At 50.1% G+C, this 9,625-nt stretch overlaps 1 protein-coding gene across 2 annotated transcripts; it reads left to right on the plus strand.

Annotated features, from left to right (window-relative positions):
• The first annotated feature begins 4 nt into the window (after positions 1-4).
• Positions 5-9,098, plus strand: LOC118080073 (uncharacterized). Of its 2 annotated transcripts, none has more exons than XM_088662672.1 (2): positions 5-725; positions 2,180-9,098. In XM_088662672.1, the coding sequence occupies exons 1-2, from the start codon at positions 462-464 to the stop codon at positions 3,215-3,217; spliced, it is 1,302 nt and encodes a 433-aa protein (XP_088518798.1). In that variant the 5' UTR covers positions 5-461; the 3' UTR covers positions 3,218-9,098. The 2 variants fall into 2 exon arrangements, with proteins under 2 accessions (XP_088518798.1, XP_034960896.3); XM_035105005.3 differs by having other exon boundaries at positions 31-488.
• The last annotated feature ends 527 nt before the right edge of the window (positions 9,099-9,625 follow it).

A 9,625-nucleotide genomic window follows, 5' to 3' on the forward strand; every position in this document is an offset into this window, starting at 1 on the left:
GGTCGGGTCAGCCTTCCAGCATTGAGTTTCCTGGGTCAGAGGTAGCTGCTGGCGGTGCTGCTGTTGCTGCTGCTGCTGGAAGCGGCCTCCTCCTGCTCCGCTCCTTCTCCCTCCCGCGCCTCCTCCTCTCCGCCTCCTCCGGCTCTTCTTCCATTGTGGACGCGGAGCCCGCGCTCGGCTGCAGCCGCTCCTGGGGGGCGCGCGGGTGGGACCCCCCAGTTCGCGATGCTCCTGCAGGCGCCTTAGGCGAAGCGGGGAGAGGCGAGGCGCACCCGGCGCGGGCAGGATCTGGAGCAGACCTCTCAGCCATCGCGCCCCGAGCCCAGGAGCCCATTGAACTGGCCGCACAAAAGGCGCCCTCTCCGATTCTGGCCGACGCGGGACAGGGGGGTGGGGGTGGGGGGTCCCGCCGCCGTCGCCGCCACCTTTGCCGATCCCCCGCCACCACCGCCGCCGCCAGCATGAGCTCTGGCTTCCTTGATCGCAAGGTAGGGATGAGCAAAACCCGCCACCCCACCCCAGAGATTAAAGCAGGGCGACGGGGCGTGTATAGGGGGTCCCCCCAGATCGCTCGGGTCTGCTTCTCACCTCGCGCCTTCTCGGGCGCCGGCAGCAGCCGCGGGCCGGACAGAAGCGTTGATCCGGACCGCTGGACTAGAAACCAGCCCCCGGGCACTGGCCGCTCTCCTGCAGCCGCCTCCGGCCTGGCTACCAGCGCACGGACGGTGAGCGCATCCCGATGAACTGCAGCTCGAATTCGCATGGGGTGGGGGCGGCTGATCTCTGGGGTGGCGGTGGTAGCGGGGAGTCGAGGGGCGAGAGTGGGCCTGAGCATGTGCAGAGTGCGCTTCCGCCACGCATTGCTCGTCGTGTTCCCAGGGACACCCCGGTTCCTGCTCCGCCGCGCGCAAAATACAGGCAAACGGTGGAATTGTTGCGGGTGGCAGGCCTGCCTGCGGTTTGAGTTTGGAATATGACATGCACGTGCGAGGGGCAGCGTGTGTGTTTATAAATGGCTTTAACTTTCACAAACAATGATGCTGTTTGCGTTTATTTTGTGCTGAGGAGTCTCTTCCCCGAGAACAGATGGCAGCATATGGAGGGGCCTTGAGTAAACCATCCTCTCCCTCCCTCCCTCTCTTTCTCTCTCTCCTGTGTTTTGGATTAGATCTCCTGAGACATTAACTGCTTGGGGGAAAGGTTGAGGAATAATGCAGATGATGGTTGGTAGTGGAAGATCACTGTGGAGCTAAGGGCAGGCCAAGCCTTTTCTCCTACGGTATTAAGGGCCATCCAAGATTCCAAAATCAAAATGTCACAAATAAGGCTGGCTCTGGAAGTGTGGCGCCTAGCTTCAAGCCAAATTCAGAAGCTGGCAGCCTGGGAGCTGTGTCCTGCCTCTTTCCCCAAGCTGCCTCCAGTATCTGCTGCTTCTGCCCGCTGTCCTCCCCCCTCTCTCTTCAGAGATCAGCAAGGCACAGTGCGCAACACTGAAATGCACCCTGAGTCCTTTGTGCCATTGCAGTCAACTCCACTGTATGGAGTGCTGCTGCTGGGCTGGGCAACTGGGTCAGGAGTGCCCAGTGATGCTGGCATGCAATGGATTTGGTTGCACAGCACCCCAATTTGTGTGCCATTTCCAGGATTCTTCTGAGCCTTTTCAATGGCACAAATGACTTGGGGGTTGGAGGCGGGGGATTCCAAGTTAGCGTGCCTCTCCTTCCTGGCCCTAAGGACTAGAAATTTGCTTCCGAAAGGAATTCAGAATTCCAAAGGAAGTGAACAGCGAAGCCAGTGCCACAATCTGCAGCTTTTCTATACTTCTGTGTAATCGTGGCACGCAGATGTCCTGCAGCTGTACATAAGTTGGCTATACGATCTTCAAAACCCGTTTTGGGGTCCTATAGTTTATTTGCTTTGCTAAATTCCTGATCTCCCTTCCCCCGTGATGCCACTAGCAATCGGCCAAAGTAGTTTTTTGCCCACCTGCAGTTGAGAGTCAGTTCCTGCATTACTCTTTGATTATATGTCATATAATGACACATATAAAGTATATTGGAATCACCTGCTCTGGGCTTACATTTGGATTACTGGGGGTGGGATTAAAAGGGTTGACCCTTTGCTACTGTGAGCATTGCCTCCCGTCCTTAAAAGAGCAACACGTTTGGTTTCCTGCTAGGTGAGAGGAAGTGACGCTATGAGCCACATGGAGGAGAACTTCAGCCCTGAGGAGGCTCGGTCGCAGCTGGTGACGAAGCGTAAGCTCCTTAAAATGCTGAGTTTAAGTCCCGGGCGCAGCCAAGCGTGCGGAACCGAAGTGCGGGAGAAGAAAATCCCTTCGATGACGTGGCCGGTGAAACCGGTGCACGCCATTAAGAAACGCAAGGTCTTCTTGGTGCACCGGGGCACCCAGACCGAGGAGATCCCCGACATTTGCGTCGAGTGCGGGAAGGTCTTCATCCAGAACTCGAGCCTGATCGACCCCTGGCCGCTGCAGCCCGACGACAAACCCCACAAGTGCTCCGAATGCGGGAAGAGCTTCGCCGTGCGCTCCAGCCTGAACCGGCACCAGCGGATCCACACGGGGGAGAAGCCCTACATCTGCCTCGACTGCGGCAAGAGGTTCAACGACAAGTCCAACCTCACGCAGCACCAGAGGATTCACACGGGCGAGAAGCCCTACGAGTGCATCGATTGCGGCAAAAGCTACAGCCGCAGCTCCCACAAGAAGAAGCACTTGCGGGACTCGGCCGAGGAGGAGCAGCAGCAGCAGGAGCCCTGCGCCCCGCAGGCAGGCGGCGCGGACTCCGCCGGCGAGAAGCCTAAGGCCAAGCAGAAGCCGGAGGTGTTGAATACCTGCACCGAGTGCCTGCGCAGCTTCAACCACAACGCCGACCTCATCAAGCACATGCGCATCCACACCGGGGAGAAGCCCTACAAGTGCAACATCTGCGAGAAGAGCTTCAACGTCAGCTCCAACCTCTTCCGGCACCAGCGGATCCACACGGGCGAGAAGCCCTACGTGTGCTCCGAGTGCGGGAATTGTTTCACCGACAAGTCCACCCTGGTGCAGCACCACCGCATCCACACCGGGGAGAAGCCCTACGCCTGCCGGTTTTGCGGCAAGTGCTTCAGCCACAGCTCCCACCACAAGAGACACGAGAAGATCCACAACAGAGAGAACCCCTTGTTCGCCTACCCCATCCCGCTGTTTTAACAGGGTCGCCCTTGCAGCCGGAGCGGGTAGATAGGGAACTCTGTGCCTCGGGAAACTTAACCAGTGGGTTTTTGTTGTCGTTTAAAGAAAGAGCGCAGGAACCGTCTTAAAAGATTTCGCCAGTCTGACTTCAAACACCATCGCAAGGTTTCCCACTCGTGGCAGGTACTGGATATCAATGCCATAGTTTATAGGATCTTCAGTAAGATAGGCTACAGTGAATGCTCAAAATCTGGTTGGCTCCGGTGCGAATGTCAATAATCCTAGATAAATTTGGTGCTTTTCTGAAAACATCCCCGCTTTGGGGATATAAACCGTTGAAAAGCAGGCAGATTTATGTGGCTGTCAGAATTAGCGGCTGTTCCCTCGGGCTGTCAGAAAATGTATTAGGTCGTCAACGTTCAGTATCAACAAACAGGAATATTGTGAGTTCTTAGGAATATTGCATGTGACCCTCCTGCAGCCCTTGCTCATGTGCCTTCAAGATGTTTTGAGCGACTCGCATGGAAGCTGTCCGAAAACATCTGGAGGGCAGCACGTTGGCAAAGTATGCGCTTTAGTTTTATTAAAGGCACTATAGGACTATTTATTGATATCCAGTAACTGCGAGCGAACCTTCAGGTGGTTTTTGTTGCTTTGGCTCACTGGGCCGAAACCTTTAGTTTCTTCTAACTACCTACACAAACCAGGCCGCAGGTCCTTTTGAAGAGAAGACTCCTCGTCTCTATGCAAAGACTCTGAGTGATGGAGAATCTGCCCTTAGGAAGGTAATGCTGGTCGCAAATTAACCTCAGTAGCCTTTTGCTTCAGGGCTCCACTTTCTCGGGTGGTAGCTCCCAGCCACTGGATCACACTGTATTTTTGTCCACTAAATCAGGAGGGCCCCAAAGCATAGCTGCCAAGTTATCCCTTTTTTAAAGGGAAATTCCCTTATGCTGAATAGGCTTCCTCGCGAGAAAAGGGAAAACTTGGCAGCTATGCCCCAAAGTTGGTAGGAATCACGTAGGTTTCTACAGAGGACCCATTTGACAGTTGACTCTCTGGTAAGCTCAAATAGGTTTGAAGTTCTCTTGAGGCCTCTGTAACAAGAAGGCACATTTCCCAGGCCTCGGGGTTTCCCCCCCCCTGCCCTTTGCTGCTCATTCTCCACAGTGTGGCTGCGACAAATGGACATCTGGTGGCAGAAGAACCACGTGACAGGAAGACAAATTTGTGCTGTGGCACTTTAAGAGACGAAGGGGTTTGTTGTGGCAGCAGACACCATCGGAGGCTCACACAGTGGGCTGGAAAAGGTGGAGGTGGTGTGTTTATCTGTGTGTGGTTTTGTGCGTGTGTATGTATATATATATATAGATACACATGTACATGCACACACAAGTTGAAAAACCAAATTAAACAAGGACTGAAAGTAGCGCAACGTGCTCGGATTAGTGGACCACTGAAAGGTATGAGCGCAACACCGTATGAAAGGGAAGGCCGTCTTGCTTCCTTAGAGAGCTAGCCCCGCCTGTAATCCTTATTCAAGCCCTGAGAAACCTCAAATCAGGTTTGTTGACGGATTCCAGCCCCTGTTTGGTTTTAGTGTACCGCAGCCCGACGGACAGAGTTGGAGGGGTCCAGGATGGCTGCAGTGGTTTCCCTGTATGTTCCCATTTTGTCATGTCCCGAACGGTGTTCCCGCCTGTTCTGATCCAGCCAGTGCAGTGGTCCCCTCTCCCCCTACCCAGGTGGGAGAAGAAGTTATTTGAATCTCAGCTCATCCATGGACCAAGTGGGCAGAGTCGCCACCTCCGTGCCTCTGCTCCTCCTCTGTTTCAAAAGGAAAGAAAAACGAAACACGCAAAACTTGAGGATTTAGGGAAGCTCCTTAAACTGGGTAGTCGCGATGGTTAACTATCGAGAAGAAAGGCAAAATGTCGCGATCCGCCCTGCGCTTTAAAGAGAAGCGGGGGCTGTCAAATCTAGATCTAACAGAGGTAGCCTGATACGAAACTGTAAAAGTAACACAAGGGGGGGGGGAGTTTGGAATTAGCTGTCCATAGAAGACTGTTTGCTATATCCAAGTAATTTTTGTGGTTAGCCTTTATCCTTTCTGTAGGTGAACCTTTATGAAAATGTTTGTTATTTAATCGAGTGTCTGATAGGAAACCTAACCTTTGACCTATTGTAGCAGTTGATTCTACAGGTTAATTAAACACTTTGTACAATTGGCGCTCTTTTTTTTTTTTTTGGCCATCCTGAATGAGATGGAGAAGGGACAGTTGTCGTCCCCAAAATACAGGGGGAAACAAGAAAACAAGTCAGCATTTCTCAATCACCCGTTAAGTGCTGCATTCTGTCTGAATCCATTATTTGTTTCTGTTGTATGAGTTTTTTGAATTCCAGAAGGCAAACTCTTGGTTAATATAGAGGCATTTAGAAAATTCCCACTATTATTTGTAGGGTTGGGTTTTTTTTGCGGGGTGTGTGTGTATGTCCATTCATAAGAAGAGACCTGCTAAATCAGACCAATGGCGCCTCTAGACCAGCATCCTGTTCTCCGATTGGCCAACCCAGATGTCTATGAGAAGCCTATGAGAATCAGGGCCTGAGCATATGAACTCTTCACTACCTGGGATTCCCAGCATACTGCCTCGGACAGAGCAGGGAGAAAAAGGTAGGAGCCAGTGACTAGTAGCCTTAGCAATGAATTTGTCCACCAGTTAACTCTGTGCTGTGTCTTTCGTCCGTCCCGAATCTGCCAATCTCGGCTTCATTTAATGTTCTGGCATCACGAGAGAAGGAGAAACTCTGTTCTCCACCCGCTTTGTCTGCACTGTGCATAATCTTGCAAACTTCGATCGCAGCTCCTCTTACTCGTCTCTAAAACAGACTTAGGTTTCGTTAAGTTTTCCTCCATCCTCTTGATCGTTTGAGTTGCCGTTTCCTGAGCCTTTTCCAACGCTACAATATTCTTTTTGAGGTGAGGTGACCAGAACGGTACACAGTATTCTAAGTGCAATGGAATACAGTGGTACCTCGGTTTATGAACACAATTGGTTCCGGAAGTCTGTTCATAAACTGAAGCGTTCATAAACTGAAGCGAACTTTCCCATTAAAAGTAATGGAAAGTGGATTAAACTGTTCCAGACGGTCCGCGGAGTACTTAAACTGAAGCGTTCATAAACTGAAGCGAACTTTCCCATTGAAAGTAATGGAAAGTGGATTAATTCGTTCTAGATGGGATCTGCGGAGTACTCAACCTGAAGCGTACTTAACCCGAAGCATGGGTGTAATTGATTCCGGAAGTCTGTTCATAAACTGAAGCGTTCATAAACTGATGCGACCTTTCCCATTGAAAATAATGGAAAGTGAATTAATCCGTTCCAGATGGGTCCACAGCGTTCATAAACCGAAAATTCGTAAACCGAGGTGTTCATAAACCGAGGTTCCACTGTAGTCATATCATGACGCCATAGTGGTAGTTTTCTTTTCTTTTTGCAGTGATCCCTAGCACAGAATTCACGTTTTTCACAGCTGTCACACGCTGGATCGACATCACTAAACTTTCCGCTCACTAAAGTCTCACTCTTGGTCATTCCCTGGCAGTTCAGACCCCATGAGGATTTATGTTTAATTTAGACTTGTTGCCCCAATGTATATCACTTGTTTACATCAATTTGCATTCGTCATTTTGCTGCCCATTCACTCAGCTTGGAGAGATCTTTTTGGAGCTCTTCATTAATCTGATACTATCAGCCGGCTTGGCTACCACATCCCTAACTAAATTACCAACAAGTTAAAAGTCACAGGTCCCAATACCAATCCTTGGGAGACTTCACTTTCTACGTAATATTTTTAAAAATTTTTTATAGGCCACCCATCTGACTGGGTCGCCCCAGCCACTCTGAGTGGCTCCCAACAAAATATTGAAAACACAATTTTTAAAAAACCTTCCCTGTACAGGGCTGCCTTCAGATGTCTTCTAAAAGTCAGATAGTTATTTACTTGCTTGACATCTGATGGGAGGACGTTCCACAGGGCGGGCGCCACTACCGAGAAGGCCCTCTGCCTGGTTCCCTGCAACTTCACTTTTTGCAATGGGGGAACCGCCAGAAGGCCCTTGGTGCTGGACCTCAGTGTCTGGGCTGAACAATGGGTGTGGAGACGCTCCTTCAGGTATACTGGGCCAGGGCCGTTTAGGGCTTTAAAGGTCAGCACCAACATTTTGAATTGTGCTCGGAAACATACATTCTTCACTGGGAGAACTTGCATTAATCCCAACTCTCTGCTTCCTGTTTTCCAACCAGTTACTGATCTTACCAGGGGTCGTCGTCCTCTTTCCCATGACTGCTAAGCTCACTTGGCGCCAGGAGTCTTTGGTGAGGTACTTTGTCAAAAGCTTTCCCAAAGCCTTAAGTGCAAAATGTCAACTAGATCACCCCTATACAGTCATACCTCAGGTTGCAGATGCTTCAGGTTGCGTCTTTTCAGGTTGCGTCCTGCGCTGAACCCGGAAGTACCCAAATGAGTTACTTCCGGGTTTTGGCGCTCAAGCATCAGCAGAAGCGCTAAATTGCGCTATGTGCAGAAGCTCCAAATCGTGACCCGCCGTGCGCAGATGTGCCACTGCGGGTTGCGAACGTGCATCTCGCACGGATCACGTTCGCAACCCGAGCGTCCACTGTAATACTGTCCACCGGTTTTCCTGGGTGTACGGTTATAACCAGCTGTTGGCACAACTCCCCTATTGAAAGTATTTCTCAAAAATAATCCCTGCAGAGTTGTGTTAGTACACGGCACATTTTAGAATCGGGCCACAGTAATCCGTCTGTCAAGGTTTCGATCCTGCGTTCATCCAAAGGTTCATTTGCAAGTTGCAGTAACTCTGCAACAGTCCTGATTCATTCACTCCTTCAGGCTTATCATGGCCACTAAGTGTAGATAGCTTTCTGTTTTTTAAGGGTTTTAGAGAAATTAATGGAGGAAAGTTCTGTCAAGGGCTATTAGCCACTACCGTAACTTCCATATACTGAGGTCCTATATCCCTTGCAGCACCAAACAAGCAGAAGGATGGCCATCGCCCATCATAGCCGCCTATTGGATGCTTTAGTTGTGATTGGACGAGGGGGGTTGGACTAGATGACCCTTGGTGTCCCTTCCAACTCTACAATTCTATGATAATGAACTTCATGGGGGCCTCTGGGAGGGCATGATGGCAGAGGAGTGTTGACTTAGATGAGCTTTTGCGTCTGAACCAGCAAGGCAATCCTTTATGCTCTTGTGTTCAGCCAAGTGGATTATTTGTTTCCCCAGGATTCTCACAAAGTGCAGACCTGGTCTTTCAAAGCTTTAAGTGACGAATATGGGCGGAATATGTTGCCCAGGCTCCCATTATGTTTTGTTGCTATTCTGTGCCTGTGTTCCTGCCCACTTTCATCAAGATTATATTTACCAATAGACCCTCTGCCCCGTTTCTAAATGCAAGGATTTCCCCATTTTTTGATGATAGGCACAGCACAACACACCAAAAAGCTCCCCTCACCTGCCTCCTCAATGAATTAAATGGGGATGTTGCTCAGATGGGATCTCACAAGTATGCTTTGTGGAGGATCTGGGGCTCTGAATTAGGGTGTGTGTGTGTGTGTGAGAGAGAGAGAGAAATTTCACCCCCCCATCCTGTTACAGCAGTTTATTTAGAGCACATCAATGTGTATATGTAATTCACCCCCCCCCCCTTTTTAAAATAAATAGGTGATGTGGTGTCATGATTTTAAAGCAAGCCTCGCTGTTGGAAGTGAGTGGAGAGTTCTAATAATCGACATAGTATCTAAGCATTTCCCTGGTGAATGAAATTTTAATTAAAAAATAAACAAACTGAGGTTTGCTCTTGTGCAATGTGCCTTTTTGTACCCGTTTTATCATTTGTGTGTGTGTGAATCCCTCGGTCAGTCGTGTTGTTAATGGCTCACTTCTCCATTTATTTTAAACATGGTTGAAATAGGAAGCATCAACTCTCCTAAAGAGGAACGCGAAATCCTACTTCTCACCTGAGTATGTAGGTGTCACTTTTTCTTTTCCCTGGAGGGCTGTTTTTGTTTTGCTTTATATTTAATTTTGCTGCAGCGGGAGATTGGAGATTGGCCTCCCAGCTTTCCTTTCTTGCTAGGTCCTCCTGTTTGCTCCCTTTCCCTGTCTGCTTTGGGGTATGGTGGAAGCCCTGATGGCTATAGCAGCAGGACGAAGCAAGAAAACAGGGTGTTCTGATGGCCTCATCTGCTACATCTAGTGTGGGGAACCTGCGGCCCTCCAGATGTTGCTGGACTACAACTCCCATCATCCCACGCTTGCTGAGGCTGATGGCGCTTGTCGTTCAGCTGCGTCTGATGGGCCAGAGCTTCCACACGCCTGCATTATAGCAACACCTCC

This window comes from Zootoca vivipara, chromosome 2 (assembly GCF_965207765.1).
Source record: "Zootoca vivipara chromosome 2, rZooViv2.hap1.1, whole genome shotgun sequence".
NCBI classification, from domain to species: Eukaryota; Metazoa; Chordata; class Lepidosauria; order Squamata; family Lacertidae; genus Zootoca; species Zootoca vivipara.

What these genes read in the sequence shown, in the direction of transcription:
- LOC118080073 (XM_088662672.1), top strand. Translation starts at nt 462, where the DNA reads ATGAGCTCTGGCTTCCTTGATCGCAAGGTAGGGATGAGCAAAACCCGC. An exon ending in TGGCTACCAGCGCACGGACG is followed by an intron (nt 726 to 2,179) that starts GTGAGCGCATCC and finishes GTTTCCTGCTAG; the next exon opens with GTGAGAGGAAGTGACGCTAT.